This window comes from Pipistrellus hanaki (assembly GCF_964339955.1).
Source record: "Pipistrellus hanaki genome assembly, chromosome: 6".
In the NCBI taxonomy this organism is placed as follows: domain Eukaryota; kingdom Metazoa; phylum Chordata; class Mammalia; order Chiroptera; family Vespertilionidae; genus Pipistrellus; species Pipistrellus hanaki.
Window position 1 is genome coordinate 62,985,312 of NC_140508.1, and position 20,238 is coordinate 63,005,549.

The window sequence follows — 20,238 nt, forward strand, 5'->3', positions numbered from 1 at the left end:
TGCTGTATGTGCAGTAAGACAGGTTCTGTGGTGGGCCTTCACATGAGGCATTATTTAGTGCTTGCAGTAATTTGGAATTCTGGAGCAGTGGTTCTTCCAAGAATACATCAGAACCCCCTGAGGGCTGGTTAAACCCCACACTGCTGGGCTCTGCCTCAAGGCATTCTGATTTGTCAGGCCTGGGGGGAGGGAAGATTAATAATTGGCATTTCTAACAAGTTCTCTGGTGATGTTTGATGCTTCTAAGCTGGAGACTACAGTATGACAAACATTGCACTAGAGAAATGCCAGAGGTTTTCGTGACTTATAGACCACAAGTCTCATGGTTGCATTAATATCTTTATAAACACAAAATGCCAAATGCAATATATTTTATGCTTTATTTTACATTTTTCTGATTATTAAATTTTAAACAGAGGTGTTTGTTAAAAAAAAAAAAAGAAGGAAGGAGAGGAGAGGGAGGGAGGGAGGGAGGGAGGGAGGGAGGGAGGAAGAAAGGAGATAAAAAAAATAAGAAAAGAAAAAAAGGAAAGAAAGCAGCAGCAAAAGTAAATGCTGGGAGTGGATGGGGCCCTGTTCTGGGAAGGGCTGCACACATTTGCAGGGCATCTCAGCAGAGTGGCCTGTGGAGCTGGAGCCAGCAGGTAAGCCAAGACTCGGGCTGACCTGAGACTTGGGCACACAAGGGATCTTCTTCCTGCTCTTCCCCAGTCTGGGCTGCATTGGATTGAAACAGGGCCAAACACCCTCAAAGTGCACTGCCATGTCTCTTCCTTCAGAATCTTCAAGCCTGTGCACCCTGCTCTCCACACATACGTGCACTCATTCACATACTCATCTAGCATGTGGGCACATGTAGACACATTCACACACTCACAGACAGTACTTCTGATTTTAGACTCCATCGTGGCCTAAGGGTCCAACACCAGGGTCAAGATGTGTGAGTCTCCTTTGCAGATTGACAAAGGGCCACTGTCGAGGCAGGGAGACCTAGGGACCCAGCCAGGGAGGAACTGCATTCTGTACCCCATTGTTGCGAGGGAGCATTCTATTGACTAACTGGAGCTGCCTGGTCTCATTAGGAAGGCCCAGATGCTAGTTCTGAAATGCCGTCCAGCTCTGCTTCGCTCCTCAATAACCAACTGATAAGAAAGCACAGTGCTAGGAGGCCAGTCCCTAGGAGGTCCCCGACCCCTGTGAGGTAGGGGATACAGTGGCTGTCAGGATCCAGGGACTGGTGCCACGTCAGCCGAGTCATCACTTCTGCCAGGTACAGCAGGATTGTCACCTGTCACAATAACAAGCAGACAAAAAGACAATGACCAGGTCAGAAACACTAGCAGATTCAAGGGCAGACACCAAGGTCAACCCCATGTAGTCCTCTTCCACAAGCTTCTCTTGAGGTCTGGCGCCCAGCTATGAGCTTGCGCAGGGGCCAAAGAGTCCACCCTCTTCCACTCTTGTCTAGCATCCCTCCCTGTGGTTTTACCCCACTCCTGGCATATTGAAGTGCCAGACAGACCTGTTGCTGATCACTAGCCTTGACTTTCTCAGATGCACCAGCTCCACTCAACATCCTTGGAACCTTAGACACAAATCTTGTTGGGACTTCAATATGGATTTTCTGAAGGCCCACTCACGGGCAGCTTTGGATGATTGGCTTTTCCTGGAGGTGCCAAGGGGTCCACACAGCACTGGTCAGGTGTCAGGGCTTCTCGGTCCCTAGCTGCAGGCTGCCCACAGCTCCTTTCCTGCTGTTGCTCAGGACAATTTCTCAGACTGTCCCAGCCTATGCTTCAGGGTCAGAGACATGCTGAGATTGCAAATGCCCTAACTCAAGGAGATCTGAAAATGCTAGCCCCTTAAAAATTGCCCACCAATGCCTACAGTAATCCCTGCGGAGTCCCCAGGCTCAGCAGGGCATCAGCCAGCTATAGTCTTTAATATCCTTATCATCCAGCTCTGACTAAAGCCCACAAATGCCTTTTAGCAACACCCTAGCAGGGGTCTGGCCCCTGCCCATCCCATCTATAATGAGTGGCACATAAGGTCCAGCTCATCAACTGGACCTGTTCATCAGCTTGCTTCAGGGCAACATGCTGCATTTTCAGGATGGCTCCTCTGATCCTCTGGTGAGGAGTGTAGGGTGAGTTGTATACAGTATGGACTGTGCCTTGTGAAGGGTGGAGTAATGAGTGTGCTCTGTCGAGGGTGGCCTATGCAGTGTGCCATGTGGAGGGGGCAGCAGGGAGTGTCTAGTGAGGAGTGAGGGATGCCTCAGGGTCTAGATCATGCCCTTGAGCTTGAACAAGTTAACTTGACTCCTGGAAGATGGGGACGGTGTCCTACATGTCCAGGACCCCCAACTCCACCTTCTCAGCATCTCTCCCAGGACAGGGACCCACCACTGAATGCTCCTTTGCTACTGCATTACCTTACCTGAATCAGGCCTTACCTGGATCAGGCCTGCTAGCAGATAGAATGCCACAAAGATCTTGCTATTTGGGACCGAAGGGCCTTCCACCAGGTAGATAACATAGAAGAAAATCAGATGGCCTGGAATCACCAGAAAGAGCAGAACTCGGGCTGACATGGAATTAATTTCTGGAAGAAACAGAACCAGCGAGATTGTGTGACCTGCCTGACATTTGAAATCTTCAGTGAGGCTTCCACATTCATGCAGCTACTCCCTGAAGGTGCCAAAGAGTAGTTCACACAGCCCTGGTGGACGATGTCACAGGCATATTTCTGCTGTTGGGGAATATAGCCCTATCCATTCACTCTTTTATAGGAGAGAGAAAAGTTGGAATCGAGTAGCAGAAACAAATAGAAAAGGTCATTTCAAATTCTGACAAGTACTAGGAAGAAAATAAGTCAGAGGATGAGTGTCTATTCGTGGGAATGAGTGACAGAAATTGGAAGCGCTCTCTCTCTCTCTCTCTCTCTCTCTCTCTCTCTCTCTCTCTCTCTCTCTCTCTCTCTCTCGGAGGTGACATTTAGGCTGAGATGTGAATCTGGGAGAGAAGACTCTGGCTAGAGGAAAGAGAATGTGCAAGGGGCTTAAGGTGGAAAGCTTGGGAGTGTCGAAAAACAAAGGCTGATCGGGGAGGGCAGTGCCCTCATGGGGCCTTCAGCACATTGGTGAGGTCTGAGTGATTCCCACTCTTCTCAGGAGCCAGTGCTCCATGAGTTTGAAACGGCAAGAAATGTGATTTACCCTGTCATCACCTTAAAACTATAACATGTAAATATGATGGACTACTCAAACACAAAGGGTTGCAATGAAAAGTAAGCCTCCATTTGCTTATGAGTTGATATAATGTATTTTATCAACTTAAGAAAAAGGAAAGAAAATCATATGTAGCTTAGAAACTGGAAAGTCTACTATAAAATAATATGTAGAGAGAATGAAACCATAGAAAAGCAACAAAATCTATTCATGATGACAAATCACATAATGTTATTTAGATTCTTTAAAAAAAAAAAAAACACACTTAAAAAGGAGGAGGCAAAATAATTATTATTGGAAGGTGACATCTCAACCTCCAGCCCAGGCTACCAGAGCTGGAAAGAGAAGTCCCGTAACTTCAGGCTGTAAAAAAAATAGTGGGGACTGTGGCTGAGAGAGACAGAGGCTGCTGGCGACCCAGCTGTTCCTTTTAAAGGGTGACGCCATACCTCCGAGTTCCAGCCCAGACACATAAAAAGAGGAACTGGACCGTCTGGCATTGGGGCAGGAACTCAGGGGCAGCTTTTTCTCAGACAGGGGTGCTCACAAGACCCATCGTTCCTGTGCTGGGACCTCTCACGTCACAGGGCTGACTGGCAGCCATATCCAAGTCTCAGTCAGCCTGGAGCACACTGTTTGCTCCACTCTGGGGGTTCCCTGAGACCCTGCTCCATCCAATTTGCAGCCCCATCCAAGCTGTTTGCAGCAGCTTTTCCATATGATAATCTGTGCTGAGGTCAGCACTGGTCTTAGACACCATTGCTACAAACACGAGGTTCCAATGACATTAATTTTTATTTGTTTAAACAATGGCCCCGTGGCCTCTGAAAAACCCAAGACCCACCTGAAGTGCAGAACGTGGAACATGGGCTAGGCCAGAATTTTTTCATCCAGAGGGGCAGGACCCCAGGGGTGCTCCACATGTGCAGGTAGGTGGAGATCCGGCTGGTCTGAATGGCCACCAGATTGCCACCAACACCTGTGAGGAGAAAAAGAGCCTGGTTTCCCCTTCTTCGTGCCAGTCTCCGAGTTCTGTTCCTTATGCTAACATCACTTTCTCCAGGACGTCTTTCCGATTCAACACTTGATCTCTTTTCCTTCTTTCCCATCTGACCTCAGATCTTGTTTAACACCAAACGAGGGTGGCCTGGACCTCATGAATGAGGTTATCAAGGTAGCACCTATATCACCTTGACGGCTCTTAAGATGAAGGAAGTGTTGCAAAGTAGGTCCCCGATACATATTTATTGGGTAGAGGGAGTGTGAAAGGGAAGGAGGGAGAGAGGGAGGAGATTCAATAGAGAGGTCAATGAGAGGTCTCTTGATAAGCCACCCAAAGCCACAGGAAGTGACAGGAACCAGAGGACAGACTGGAATACCTGAGAAGGCAAAAGGGATCTTTTCCATCTCGGGTAGGTGGAGAGGAAAGAGAACATTGGTAAGAGCAGTAAGGAAGGAGAGATGACCATATGATGGCAGAGCTGGGGCAGCTGATAGTGTCCAGCTCTGTCAGGAGCAGAGGGCCCAGGGACACCAGCCATGCTAAAGGAGGGAGGGGAGTCAGTGGGGCTGAATTTGGGGCTGGCAGAGAACAGGGCCCTCAAGGGTGACCGTCAGCTTTTGAGGTGGAGATGGGTGGCCCCCATTCTATGTCCTTAGTCCCACAGGTAACAATCTCTTACTGGACCTCACGTGTCTCAGTGATCTCCAGGGGCAAAGACCAACTGCCCCGGGCTTCCAGACGATGCCAAAAATGGTCCATGGGCAGAGGATGGCTGCAGATCTATTTTGCCTGGCCCACACATGATGAAAAAAATAACTCAAATTCATTGGCAGCACTTAGAAATTGGGCCTTCCATCCAGATTCCCAGCTTCTCCTAACAAATCAGTTCAGGCAACTCTAAGACCTTAGTTTCTACCAGGTAGCAAGTGGCCAGAGCTGAGCAGGCCCTACTCCCTTCAGTCCAGGAACACGGGTCCTGTTCCCATCACTCCTCACTGCCTAGCTATTGTCTTATCTGCTTAACTCAGTCAAACTGCTTGGCCTCTATAGGTATCTAAGTTGGTGCCATCCATGGATATCTTCCCGAGCTTATGGCTTTCTGGGCCTGACTTAGCTGTTGCTGTCCTCACTTATAATGGCCTCACTTATAAATACCCTGACCTGCAACTGACCCGTTCCTGTTTCTGAAGTCCCAGAAAGCCCAGCCTGGCATCAAGCAAACTGTGCAATAAGTCATCATGGCTGGTTGCTCCCCTGACCACTGGTCCCATTACAGAGCTTTATCAGAAACCAGACACATACCAAGCTTTGGTTAAAAGAGGGTTCCTCACACAAATACCCACAAGCCCAGAAGGTGAATCAGTGAAGGGCTGCGTGAAAGACAACAGGGAATGGAGGGGATTGAGGCAAACTGGACAACACAGGTCCTGTCTCAGTGGCAGCTGATTATGGCCCTACCCCCCAGTGTGTAAACCCAGTATTGTTATAGCCTTGCTTTTCAAGAAAACAGAAATCCAGATTTTTATGTGTAATGTCTCCAGTGAATCTAAGCTAAAATAAAAGAAGAACCATGAGAGGCCAACACTCCAGTTCCGAATGCCACATTCATTCCGCAGGTGTGAGAACCTGGGTTAGATCCAGGGTGCCTTCAAGGCATGGAATTCAGCCCGTGGGAAAGCTTAGGTCTCAGTGGCCTGTGAGGAGCAGGGTGTGATCTGGTGGAGCAATGAGCATGGCTTCTCCCCTGAGGTCTCCTTCTGTGGGGAAAACCAGCCTTGGTAGCCTCTGCCTGCCAGCTTCCTTCCTGCCTCTACCTCTGCCTCTGGGGGCCGGGGGCTGGACCTCTGACATCACAGCTGCCAGCCCCCACCACTTGGGGCTGCGGGGGGCCAACCCAGCCCAGGGTGCCTGGGTGGCAGGGATTGCCAATACCTACCACAGATGATGGGCGTGAATATGGCCATGCCTTTGTATTGCTCCTTAGAAATGGTTTTGTTCAAGATGAGCCCTCCGAAACTGGGGAGAGAGCAGACGGCAGTTAAATGACTAGAGTTTCTGCTTGTACGTGGCCTTGCAAACCGCCTTATCAGGCTGTCCTTTCAGCTTAGCACTTTCCTTAGCTGCTCCAAGATATCTGCTGCAGCCAGGCTGTCTCCACAGTGTGCCCTGCACCTCCCATGTGCGTTTTTGTGTTTAGTCTAGGCTTTGCTGTTCTCGAAGTGTCTGCCCATTGAACACAAACAATAAACTCCTTTCTGAGGCCTCTCAGCTTGCTGGGCTCTGTGACAGCCCCTGAGCTGCAACTGAGCCGTTCCTTAGCAGAACACGAACCTGCACGAGTGTCCTCTCCAGCCCCTGGTTGTTGGAAGGTGCTGCAGCAAGACCTCGCTCCCAGCAGCCCCTGGAGGTTAGCCAAGCCTGTCCCACCCTGAGGATGGGACAATAAGCGGTCCCTGAAGAAGGGCGATCATTTTGTGTAAGGGACCCAGGTGCAAAGGCACCTACACTATAGCCTTTCTTCTCTGAGAATCAAAGTTAGGACAGCACATCAGAAAAAACTGGGGTGGCCCCTCAGGGTCTGCTAGCAGAAAGGCCCTTGAGAATGGAGCTAGATGGCAGAAGACCTGGGCTCAGCTAAAGGCCCAGTCTCTGGAGGCACTAACCCCTCAGTCCCTCTAGGTCCCGCAGGCAGCCATGCTGTGGAAGTGGTGTTTGCAGAGCCATTGCCTTGAGGCCAGATGAGAGACTCCCTGCAGCTTAAGCAGGGGCCAGGCCAGGGAGAGCTGTGGCAGGAGGGGCACGGGAGGCGGAGTCCCACAGGCCTGGACAGGGCAGGGAGCCATGGCACTATGCACTCAGCTGATGTTTCTATGTTCGGCTCTTCCTGGCTCTCTAGTGCTCTGGCAAATGTAAACAGGGCTGCCTCTCAGAACAAACATGTCTAGGGTTCTTGGTAAGAAAAACAGAGGCAAAGAGTAAAGAGGTCTGACTCAACCAGCCGTGGAAATCAGTGAAGGAGCCGCCGCTGCCGTCCACGCCCACCATGGCCACAGGGCAGTGAGCCACCCCCTCCTCGGGGGTCCTTGGCTCTCAGGCCACTCTCCTGAACACAAAGACCGGGGATGGCACTGAACACAAAGACCGGGGATGGCACAGGGAGGGAGAGAGGCCCTCACTCACGCTCACCTGCTAATCACCATTGCTAGGATGATTGGGAACCACCCGAACTTCAGGATCTTCATGATGGGTGGGTTCTGCTTTGCAATGAGGACCCACACCGGGGTCAGGGCCATGAAGCCAATGCAGAGCACGGGAGTCAGAAACCGGCTGTCTGGGAAGATAAAGAAGAAAAAAGGGGATGCACGCAGCCATGTGGCCAGAGCCAGAGCACAGCATGGCATGGTGGGCAGGTCTGGGTTGTAGAGATGAGAGGTGGGCTGGGAACTAAAGGCTCTACAGGTGTGAGGAGACACTTCTGTCCTCATCAGCTTCAGGTGACTGTCCTACCAACCTCCCCAAGCATCTCCTCATCCTGTTAAGCAACTGGAAAAGCTCCTCTCTGTCCTCAGGTCCTGCCCCCTTCACTTTCACTTCTCGGGTTTTGCTATTTTCCTGACCTAAATACTCTCCTCTGCCTCCTCCCACCCAGCGGACAGCAGCCTACAGGGGTGCCTACTAGCAAGACACCTTTGAGTCTGGTTTCTGGAACTCCTCAGAAGCCTCGGCAGAGGTCCCACCTCCTCTTCCCACAGCCCTGTGGTGGACACGTCATTCCCCTGCACGTGGCTTGTCTTCCCGACTACACCGGCAGGTGAGAGAGTCAATGGCTCACGCCTTGTCGGTGAAGATGTCTGATATGTGCCAGGCCCAGTGACCCAAGATAAATCACAGCCCAGCTGGAGAGACAGACAACCCAACAATGATTCAACATCTAATAAGTCCTGTGTTGAAACCCACTATTTCAGGAGGGGCACAGCAGGGGCGAAGGGGAAGGGTCTGGGGACACCTGTGACCCGTATTAATTTTGCAAATCAAACAGGATGAACCCATACACAAACCTTCTTATTCTAAATTCAGTTTGGCTTAAAATTAATTGAGGTCATCTTATTATGAACTTCATTATCATGTACAATTGTACATGAACATTGAGCAGCTCCCAAATCATTAAATGGTGTTGGTGGTGGGCAGTTCCCAGAGCAGCCAGGAGCCAGCCCAGAGCCGGGAGAGGCTCCGCGTGCCTGAACACGCGACAGCGGAAGGGTTTTGTTGCTCTGCTTCAGCTGCCAACACGTGAACACAGGGTGATATCTCAAACGCTTGGGTGCATGACCTCACGAGGCGATGATAAACGGGAGCTCGCTGTGCTGCTCCTTTGTCTGGTTCTCTCCTCCCACCAACGGTCCCACAGGCCCAGCCTCTCACCGTCTCCTCACCACCCACTCCGTTCCTTATGCTGCTTGCCCCGAGCACCCAGGGCCCTGACGGTGCCCGGAACTGACTCTCACTAGATGCCAACAGTTGTGTGCAGCCTCTTAGCAGGACTGTGCCAGGTGGGAAGTACAGAGGGTGATGCTCAGAAGGGAGTGCTCAGCTGTGGAAACCTGGAGGGGAAATCCCTGGGCCTGGGTGATGCTGCCTGGCTACACTGCCCACGGCATGAGCAGACTGTGTTCATGGCAGCCTCTGGTGGAGGGAGGGCCTGCTGCCACAGATGTGTGACTCCCCGCTCAGCTGCTGAGGCTTCCAGGCCGCCTTCTGAGGGGCCCGGCTTCCCCTGGCTGGCACCTGCAGGGAGAGCATAAGCTGCTGCTGCCCGGGATAGACCTTCCTCTTTGGGAGACTTCCGGGGCAGGTGACATGTGCCCAGTGTGAACTGCCTTCCCCAGGGAGGCACTGCCAGTGTGCTGAAGTGGCCAGGCCAGCCTAGAAGCTCCCGGCCTCCTGGCATACCCTGGTCTAAGGCGATAACTGACAACCTGTGTGTCAGCTAACATGGTTGGGAGAGCCGAGAACACCTTGATTTGTTCAGGGACTTGAGGCTTTGTTTCTACAAAAGGAGGATCCCTGACTCCACCACCACCAAGCCCGGGGTTCCTTCCTGTGGCGCCCGATTTGAATGTTGCAGCTCAATGCAAACCTTCCCGCTCAGCCCTGCTGGCGGGCCCCTCCTCCTCGGGACCCCCTACCTTTGTATTTGTAGAAGAAGCTGCTGATGAAAGCCAGGATGGACAGCGTGATGAGGTCTCCCAGGCTGGCCGCAATGGGCGTGGCGATGTTGTCTGGGTTGACCCCGAGCTTTCGAGCGCCAATCACTATACAGACCATCAGCAGCCCTGCAGGGAGGAGAGAGAGGAGACTCAGGCTCAGGGAATGACTGACCCCGAGGAGGCTCAGCAGCACAGGATGAGGAGGGGCTCAGGAGCGCCCTTCCCTCTGTCAGCACAAGCCAGGCCACCTGGCTGGGAGTGTCAGACTCTGCTTTGTGGCTCTCTGGCATGATGCTAAGGAGCAGCCCAGAAGCTTTGATGACACACTCAGACCCGTTGGGGAGACAACAGCAGGGGCTTCCTGGGCTTCCAAACCACTTGGACTAGAGACATGAAGCTCACAGGCCCTCACTGTCGGGAAGGTGCTCCCAGCTGCTCTGAGCAATGGAGCCCCAGGGACCGAGCATCGCCTTCCGTGCCTGCTGCAGTCCCTGGAGAAGCAGATGCCCAGGTGGAATAAGTCAAGTGAGCAGCTCACGAGGGAAATGGGGGGGTGGTAGAGCAGGGGGGCCTGAGGGAGAGGAGGGGCACATGCAGACTGCAGTGCAGTGCTGGGAGCGGGCAGCACTGGCAAGGGTCCTCAAGCCCAAGGCACATGGGCAGGTCCATGTCTGGGGAACAGGCCCATTTCAGGGGCCCTGAAGAGCCACCACTGGGTGGAGTCAACAGGTGGCCTCTGAGTGGGGCTGACGGATTTTAGGGTGCAGCACTGAGGACCTTTCCCTTAGCTGGAGACCTGAGGGGCACACCACCTCTTCAGGTCCTACTTTCTCTTCTGAGGTGAATGTACACGTGGACCTCGAGCCCCCACCTGCTCCTTAGGCCCTAACCCAGTGGTCAGCAAACTCATTAGTCAACAGAGCCAAATATCAACAGTACAATGACTGAAATTTCCTTTGAGAGCCAAATTTTTAAACTTAAACTATATAGGTAGGTATATTGTTATTAACTTAATTAGGGAACTCCTAATCTGGCCTTTGCTAAAAACTCAAAGGGCCAAAGAGACGCAGTTTGCTGACCACTGCCCTAATCCAATCACATTGCATGTGGGTCTTTATAACGACACTCTGTATCGTGGCTGATGCTGTTTAACATGTTACCCAGTATCCTGTAATTCTAAAAATACTTAGCGTTACCACCTGAATGTCGTCTTAATGCTGGGTTGACCCATGCTTTCAAGCCACAGTCTGTGCCCTATTTTGTGACCAGGTCTTAGCTACTTAATCTCTTTTGAAATAGCAATTCTAAGTGAATCCGAGTTTGCATGGTTAAACTGGTGGTCCGGTGCCAGTTCCACTGGGACCACACACGGGGACACTGTCAGTTTGAGAGCACTGATTAAGAGCCACCACCACCTCCTGGCTTTATGGCACAGTTATATCGTGGTCACACTGTGAGACACCGGCAACCTTTCTGACCTTCCACACGTCTTTGGGTGATCCTGATTATGTCCAAGCAGCTGCACCTCACCCCATCTCTGGGCCTCTGTATTCTCATCTGTAAAATGGGGAGCCATGACATTCTGTACAAGGCCCTGAAGGAACAGGCCTTCTGAATCATTTGACTGTATTGTTTTCAGAGGAAACTTCACGCCAACTATCTCCTGGGCTCTCTATTTCTCCAGGTTTGGCATACCCATCCTGCCTGTCCTTTGACCAGACTGAGTAACTGTGCCCCACCCCATGCACGTGCACAGGCATGAGACCCGGGGCAGACATCCCACCTGCGAAGCACAACTTGTGAATTTGCTCCTAGGCTTCTGCACTCTTACCTCCCCTCCCAGTCATAGGCCCTAGTGCAGGAATGCAGCGGCTCCACCGATCAGCTGCCTGGTAGGAACCAAAATCACCAAATAACCCGCTGCATTACCTTACAGAGAGCTGAGCTCAACGGTGTTTTGTGGGCAGCCAGATGGCTGGACAGAAGTGTAAATAAAAATCCAATGTATAAAGTTATCACTCGTTCCTTCCTGCATTTGCACACATTGCGACATACCAGACATACAATCCACAAGAGAATCAGAACGAAGTCCATCCATTCAGCAAACATTGGGGAGCTGGTTATTTGCCTGGGACTGTTTTAAGTAACCACTGGGCTCTGTACTCACACTTAAATGCCTGTAGGATTGAGGAAGAGACCATGTGCAAGGAAGTGAACAAGCATTTGAAGTCAATAAGTAGGATACTAAACACAAAGAGTGACTGTGGACAGGGCTACTCTATAGAGAGCTGATCAGAGAAGGCCTCAGAAGGGAAGGGGGTGTGCAAGAGGCAGCTGGTCGATGTTTCTCTCTCATCGCCTTTTAGCTCTCTATCTCTCTCCCTTCCTCTCTGTAAAAAATCAATAAAATATATTTTAAAAAATAAAGAGATAAAATGTAAGCCAAAAACTGAGCCTTGCTCCTCACATGACTGCAGACAGCAGAGCAACACAAGCTCACACACAAGCCATGCCTGAGAAATGGTTAAGGAATGACTGACTGACTGAATGAATGAATGAATGTCTACAGAGCCACAGGCCAGTTCTTTAAACAAGCAGAGGGAAGAAATGGAGTTAGCAGCTCCCCCAGCACACACACCTTGCCCAGGACGGGGCTCACTGCCCTTTTCCCCTGCCCACAAGGTGGGTCATGACCTGGCAGGATGCCCAAGGCCCCACCAGTAGTGCTCCGTTTTTTTGGAACTGAAAGCAACAAAGTGCTGAGAGTGGAGCATGGGGCCAGCCGGGAGGAGGAAGGTGCTGGGGTTGGGGCACAGCTCACCCAGAGCCAGGGCCGCGAGGAAGGCGGTGATGACGCTGCTGGCACACAGCAGCTCCACCTTCGCGAAGTCCAGCTCCCCCCGAGACGCAGCCCCCAGCAGCAGGGCAACCACGGCAGCCAGGAGCCCCACGACGGTGGCCTGCACCTGTCGAGCAGGAATCAGAAACGTGAGGAAGTGACCTCTGATCTCTTGCTTCTCTCATTCTCTGAATTTTCCCTGATCAACCTCCCTAGTTGTCAGGAAAATCTTAAATGAAATCATAACTTGAAGGAGACATCTTATTCATTTGTAACCGCTATTGGTCCTCCTCTATTAAAAGATAAGAACGGTCTTATTTTCTGCTGGGATCCTCAACTCTGAGAAGAGAGGCTGAATCTCAGCCCTCGTCTGTGCTCACCAAATAAATGAATGCATGAATCTATGAATGGATGGGATACACTCTTTTTACCCATCAGATTGGGTAAAATTAAAATTTGAAAGGGTGATAATATAAAATACATTTGGAGGGAAATGGTCTCATACATTGATGGTGGTAAAACTGGTACAGGAATTTTGGAGGAAAATTTAGATGTACATTATCCATATACCTTACGATGAAGCATTTTTCAGGGAAACAATGGTACCTATGGACAAACAACCATATAATGATAATGATATTTGGAGCTGCTATTTACTGAGTGCTTACTATTTGCTACTGTAAGAGATTTTCATTCATTAAGTCGTTAAGAGAAAAGTACAAATTACAGAATTAGATGTACAGTGTAATATTTTTTGTGTTGTCAATCCTCACCTGAGGATATTTTTCCCATTGATATTGAGAGATAGAAGGGAGGGAAGGAGAGAGAGACACATCAAATGGTTGTCTCCTGCACACACACCAACCAGAGCCTGGGATCAAACCTGCAAAGCAGGTACGTGCCCTTGACCAGAGAATGGAACCCTCGAGTCTCTGGTGCATGGACCAATGCTCTAACCACATCAGCCAGGGCTACAGTATAATGTTTTAAGCTTAAAAATAAAAATTGTTATCATACATTATCTATGGCATATATACACTGAGTGGCCAGATTATTATGATTTCTAAACATATAATAATTTGGCCACTCAGTGTGTATAAATATGTATATATTAGAGGCCCAGTGCATGAATTAGTGCAGGGGTGGGGTCCAGCCAACCTGACTAGGGGGAGGGGATATACCTATAAGTCGAACTCCTGGTCAAGGGGACAATTTGCATATTAGTCTTTTATTACATAGGATATACACTGAGTGGCCAGATTATTATGCATTCAGAGATCATAATAATCTGGCCAATCAATGTATATGGTAAATAAAAAAAGTAATTTAGAAGAATACTTTCAATGCTGGTGAGGTTATGAAGAAACCAGTATTTCAGATATCAATACTTGTGCTATAGTTTAATACTAAGAAAGCAAATATGCTGTAATCTTTTGGGGGAATGTGGAGCTTTAAACTGTTCATACCTTGTGAACTTGTAGGAAGTTCTCTTAAGGAATTCGTGCTAAAGAGAACATTTTCATTGCAGGATAATTTTTCAAGTAGAAGCTTCCACACAACTGCAGGTGCATCCACAGGGCACCGGTATAGTGAAGTGGGTCCAGGCCGAGGTTAGGCAGGTTTACACTGGTCCTGCTGGGCCAGCTCTTGATGGCTGTCCTTCAGTCTTACTGGGGTATTTCCAGGCTCTACTAATTATTAAAAATTTTAAATATCACTCTTGGTTATATTTACACTAGAGGCATGGTGCACGATATTCATGCACAGGAGGGGTCCCTGGGCCTGGCCAGCAATCAGGGCCAATCGGGACCTTCCAGCTGCTGGCTGGGGCCTTCCTTCATTCTGTGCTGCCCCCAGGTGGTCAGTGAATGTCATAGTGAGTGATAAAATTCCCAATCTCCCGGTCGAACTCCCAAGGGGACACTTTGCATATATATATACACACACACACACACACACACACACACACACAAACATACTAGAGGCCCGATACACGAAGATTCGTGCAAGAATGGGCCTTCCTTCCCCTGGCTGCTGGCACTGCCTTCACTCTGGTTGGAGCCACCTTTCCGCCTTCCCACGCTGCCCAGAGGTCCAGAGCAGCTGGGGTGGTGTGGGTTAATTTGCACACTCACTCCTGATTGGTTGGTGTTTGTTGTGAAGGTATAGTCAATTAGCACGTTACTCTATTATTAGTGTAGACTAGAAGCCCAGCACACGAAACCATGTAGCCCCCCAGACCTATGAGAGCTCCACCCACCCATGCTGGTCTTTAGTTGTTATGGTATTAGGGCCACAGGCCTTTTAATATAGATTAGAGGCCTGGTGCACGAAATTCATGCATAGAGGGGGTGGGTCTCTCATCCTGGCCTACACCCTCCCAATCCAAAACCCCTCAGGGGATGTCCAACTGCTTCTCACAATCCAAGACCACTGGCTCCTAACCGCTCTCCTGCCTGCCTGCCTGCCTGATCGCTCCTAACTGCTCCCCTGCTGGCCTGATCATCCCTAACCACCTCTGCCTCACCTTGCACCTGGGACCCAGGATCCACTCCTCCAGCCAGTTGCAGGCACGCAGGACCTGGGACCCAGACTTCCCTCCCTCTGGCCAGCCACAGGTACCCAGGACCCGGGCCGGCTTTACCCAGGCTGGCTACAGCCGCAGGGGAACGTGGGTGGGCAGCTTCGCCTGGACTGCAGCCACAGGTGCCAAGGACCATGGGGCAGGCTGCTTGTCCCTCTCTCGGATGCAGGCACAGGCGCAGCTGCTGGTGCCCAGCAACATGGGGCATGTGGCCTGTCCCTCTCCTGGGCTGCAGGCACAGGCTCAGCCGCTGGCGCCTGGAACTATAATATGAGTGGGTGGCTTGCCCCTCTCCCAGGCTGCAGGCACAGGCATAGCTGCTAGTGCCCGGGACCACGGGGCGTGCAGCTTGTCCCTCTCCTGGGCCCCAGCCCCAGCCACTGGTGCCCAGGATGGCAGTGCGGGCAGCTTGTCTCTCTCCCGGGCTACAGGTGTAGGCAGAGCCACTGGCACCCAGGACCATGGGGTGTGCAGCTTGTCCCTCTCCCAGACCACATCCTGGCTCGCCCCCATTCCTTTCTCACGAGCTCATTTGTGCCTGGCTGGTCCCCATTCCTCTCTCGTGAGCTCATTTGTGCCTGGCTGGTCCCCATTCCTCTCTCCCCAGTGTTGAGTGTCTGAGCCATTACTGTGTGATGGCTTGAGGGCGTGATGACCATTTGCATATTAGCTCTTTATTATGTAGGATAGATGATGGAATATGCTGACATTAAAAAATTTTATTGTGAAACTTGTTGCACCACTTATGTTTGATGTTTAGTGTTTTAAAGATAGAGGGGACAAAATTTTACCCTCACTATCATTCAGACCATGTGCCAAGCCACTGCCTGGCCCAGAACGGGACTTAATAAATGTTAAGTCCAATCACGTGAAAATATACATACATATGAACAAGGATTTTGTGTAAAACAGAAAAGTAAAACCAGTGACTTGTAGCTGACGTATTTATCACTTACCCCTTGCCAGATCCACTGTTAGTGGTACCATGAGTGTCTCATGATACCCCTTGTAGCTCATGAGCTACAAGCTGAATCTGGCTGTACATTATCCATATACCTTACAGCAAGCATGTCAAACACGTGGCCCGTGGGCCACATGCCTCATTTATTTGGCCTGTGTTAGCCTTTGAGTTTGATGTGCTTGCCTTACAGTAGTATATCACGGGTGGTCCTGGCCCATGAAAGTTATCTCAAGTGGAGAAAGCAAACATCCAAACACAGAATTGCAACAAGGGCAGCCCCAGCAGCATATGCAGGGCACCAAAGAGCTGTACCTGGTGTCAGGCTAGAACAGAGACCCATCTAGAGTCTTTAAAGGGCTTCATCGGCAAGGGAACAAAAGGAGAAAGGACATTCCAAGAAGAGATAACCGTATATGCAAGGCATGTTGCTGGTGGGGAAGGTGGGACCAGGCTGAATGCTTTTGGACCAGGCCCACACTTGGACAAGGGGAACCCACAGAAGGGCTGAAAGGAGAAGGGGTCTGATCAGCTTTAGGCTTTCGAAAAGGTCACTTAGGTAACCATGCAGAGGCGAGTGGAAGGTCAAGAAGCCTGAAACAGTTAAAACAGTGAAGACGTTTGCAGTCACAAGGGGACCAAGAGGCCGAAGCAAGAAGGGGCAAGGCTGGATTCCTGCATAGCTCAGAGGTAGGATGCTCAGTACCTGGATGTAAGGACAAGGGGCAGAGAAGCTGAGGTGACGCAGTTTCCAGCTTCATTAAATGGTGAGACTATGCACTAGGCATAGCTAGCATGACTGATTATCGCGTGCAACCTAGACACCATGCCTCTCCTATGACCCACAGCTCACAGCAGCCCACCTTGCAGGTGAGGTGAAGTGACTTGCCTGAGGGTCCCCAGCTGGTTGACTCCCAGAGTGAGTTTTCAACCATCAAACCAGACAGAGTTGGGGACTTCAGAACAGGTGAGGGTGAGAGGGGAAGGTGATGAGGCCGGATCTAGCTATGCTGTTTCAGGGATACTTTGGGGGCAATTTTCAGCCCAGGCTACGAGAAAAAGAAATGAACAAGTACAGGCAAATCTTTTAAGCAGCCTCCTGCTACTCCAAGAATGTGGTCTGGTGGGCATGGGGTGAATGGATGAGTAGCTCCCGTCCCCAAAGCTCCGTCCAGAGCGCAGGGACAAGGCTCACTGAGGCCTCACTCCTCCTCCCAGCCTGGCTGTCAGGTAAGGGGAGAGTCACCTGAATGAGGGCGAGGTTACTGTTGATGACTCGGTGCTGCTCCCGGGGGTCATCAATCTGTCCAGTGTTGGCCTAAATGGGGAGAAAAGGGCAAAGGGTAAGTCCGCTTAGGCCCAAAGCCAGGGTGGCAGTCTCTCAGGGGAGAAATCAGCAAATACCACTTCATTGACATCAGAACAAATTATTAACCAGCTTTCAAAAGAGTGACTGGGGAGTGGAGAGGTAAAGACACAGGTACCTTTGAGAATCAGATGGTATCGTGAACCATCTCTCCCCTACCCAAGTGAGGAAATGCACACCCATGTATACATGCACACAAGCACACACAGGCATGCGTGTCACCCGCAATTTCAGGGCCACTTGACTCCCAAGTTCCTCCACACACCACAGGGGAGGAGGGCTCTGTGACCCTGGCCCAGGCCCTCTGCCAGTTCTCTGGCCTCATTCTTCTGAAATTCCCTTCTCCAAAGAACGTCTCAGAGAACCACCAATTTCCCAACCTCATCTCTGCAAATCATCCCATTTCAGAAACCCACGCAAGTCCCTCCTCTCTTAGTATTAAAAAACAGGCTCAGAAAGATGACTTTCTCTATCAAAGATGGTAGTAAGGTCCAAATATCATAGCAATTGCCAGCAAAATTCAATACGTAGATAAGAAAAGATTTCAAAGCAAATGTTTTTCTCAGCTCCTTTGTATTGAGTTCATTAAGTTCCTGAACTCCCAGGGGCAAAATATAATCCCTTTTCTTTGTACAAACAAGGAGAGTTTTTTTTGTCATTAGCATGACCACCTTGGGGACATATTACAGAACTGTCCCGGGGCCTCAGTCAACTCTTCCACGGACTGACAGACACCCACCTCAGGGATGCTCGTAGGAACAAGGGAGTAAGGTGGAGCAGAACAGCTGCAGGACCGTCCCTTGCCTGGCTGACTTGTGCCAACAGTGGGATACCTCAACTGACAGAGTAAGACTGCGTTTTGGGATAAGAAAAGGCAGAGCAGTACCTAGAGTGACCATTAAAGGGACACACAGCCCCCAGATCCATAAGGCCAGTCACTGGTATATACCTCCAGGCAACAGATTCTGACTCTCCCCCCAATCACCAGAGATAGCCTGCTCTAAAGAAGGTAGCATTCTCGAAAACACAGAGTAAAAGGAGATCTAAAATACAATTGTAAGAGAGTCAACTTCTGTTGTTTTAAGCCACTAAATTTGTAAGAGTTTGGTATAGCTCTAACAGGGAACCTGCCATGGGCTTAAGACCCAGAATGTATTCTCTTACGGGTCAGGTGGCCAGGGGTCTGCAATGAGTGAGGGGTTAAAATCACGATGTCAGGAGAGCCTTGCTCTAGGGGAGTCTGTTCCTTTGCTTTTTCCAAAAGGTAGAGCAACGTATTTTGGCTCATGGCTCTTCCTCCATTTTCAAAGTAGCAGAATATCTTTTCCTTGGACTCTGCTTCTCTCAGAGGCATTCTCTTCTTTCTAAATCTTCCCTCTGCCTCCCCTACATAAGTGATGACACTGGGCTAATCCAGGGTGCTCTCCCATCCAAGGCCCTTACTGTAATCACAACTGCAAAAACCCTGTCCATACATCTTTGAGGGCTGTTGTTCAGCCCACACCTTTCACCTGTCTTTCCCAAGTCCTGCTCCAGGCAGCCGCTCCCCTTCCCTTTGCATTCCACCTAAAGCCATCGCTCTTCTCTTATTTTCTTGAACACAGGGCACTTCCTCTTGCCACAGGCCTTTTTCACAAACTGGATTGGCTGTCCAATGGGCATCAGAGAGAGGAAAAGAATTTCCATTCCCAGGAGAGTTGGGAGAGGTGAGAAGTGGGGCACAGCTAGGGGCCTTGTTAGAGCCCACAGGAAACAACTCTGGTTGCGGGGCAGTCAAAGGACCTTCTGCAGAACAAAACTCCTCCTGGAGGTCATTACCAGCACGTAATACCCTGTCTCTTCTAAGACATCCTCCCTGTGGTGCTCATCATGGCTTCAGTGTGAAAGCATGGAGCTGGGCTCAGGGTCCAGGTGGCTGAGCAGAGGCAGTCCAAAGACTTGGGCACAGGCACACAGAGCCCTGCCTGACACTGGGTTAAAGAAGAAACTAAGGGCACACAGGGGCTGGGCCCTGGCATACAGCAGTCCAGCTTGGCTAAACAGGATGACGGGCTGGGAAGAGTGACCAAGTAGAGCATCGTGACAGAACAAACCTCAACACAACACTTCATTTTGGAGAGTCCAACCCACCCACCTACAGGCTACGTTGGGGAGACCTGGTGGTGCAGAACGTCCCTCCCGAGGGGTAGGTGACCCCGATGTCCACTTACCGCTGTGGAGAGTCGTGATGCCAGGGTCATCTCCAGGTTCCCCTTCAGGCCCACCAAGGGTGGCACCAATGTCAACAGGTCTTTAACCTCCACAAACACGGGCCAGTGCTGGTGGGACAGAACAAGAAGCTCAATCCATACACACATAATGGCATATCTCGGACATTTCTTGAGAGCTTTTCACAAGTTACTCCTCACTCCCTGTAAAACAAATGAGTAAGATTAAATCGTTTCCTTTAAAAAAAAAAAAATGTTTTTTATTGATTTTAGAGAGAGAAAGAGAGAGAAGAAATATCAATGAGAGAGAAACATCAATCAGCTGCCTCCTGCACGCCCCCAACTGGGAATCGAACCCACTACCTGAGTGAAAGAATAAACAAGTCTTTTATCTTTTTTGTCAAAGAACAGTTTTGAACTGTGTGACTTGGTAGTCGCCATGTTGGCCACATGACTTGCAGCTTCCCTGGAGGTCGCCATCTTGAAACAGCAAAGGACTTTGAATTAGCCAATCGTGAAAGACTGTACGTCTTAGTTCCAATCAAGAGCAAGAGACAGATCACGTGCACCAGAAAATATAAATCCCTGAGCAGACCACCTGCTCAGTGTGCACGCCCTTCTTTATACAAGTAAAGCTGTTTGCCTTGCTGCCTGGCTCCCAAGTATGTTTTGTGTTCTACCAGGACCCCTGACTTGGGGGGCTCGCCTATTTCTAACACTGGGCACATGCCCTTATCGGGAATTGAACCTGTGACCTCTGGGTGCATGGGATAACACTCAACCAACAGAGCCACATTAGCTAGGGCCTAAATAGTTACTTAAGTGGCTTTAAACTAAATACAAAA

General features: G+C 50.3%; 1 protein-coding gene across 7 annotated transcripts in view; it reads right to left on the reverse strand.

Annotated features, from left to right (window-relative positions):
- Nucleotides 1-361: 361 nt before the first annotated feature.
- Nucleotides 362-20,238, reverse strand: part of SLC41A3 (solute carrier family 41 member 3) — a 37,604-nt gene continuing 17,727 nt past the window's right edge. For 5 of the 7 annotated variants that reach the window (XM_084887325.1, XM_084887326.1, XM_084887324.1 and 2 more), the window contains 9 exons: nt 19,397-19,504; nt 17,067-17,138; nt 12,261-12,405; nt 9,419-9,565; nt 7,419-7,563; nt 6,169-6,248; nt 4,074-4,208; nt 2,456-2,604; nt 362-1,288 (listed from right to left, as the gene is read on the reverse strand). In XM_084887325.1, coding sequence (XP_084743451.1) covers nt 1,079-1,288; nt 2,456-2,604; nt 4,074-4,208; nt 6,169-6,248; nt 7,419-7,563; nt 9,419-9,565; nt 12,261-12,405; nt 17,067-17,138; nt 19,397-19,504 — 1,191 coding nt within the window. In that variant the 3' untranslated portion in view covers nt 362-1,078. Of the gene's footprint in view, nt 1,289-2,455; nt 2,605-4,073; nt 4,209-6,168; nt 6,249-7,418; nt 7,564-9,418; nt 9,566-12,260; nt 12,406-17,066; nt 17,139-19,396; nt 19,598-20,238 lie in introns of all 7 variants that reach the window. The other 2 variants (XM_084887327.1, XM_084887328.1) reach the window with 1 other exon arrangement.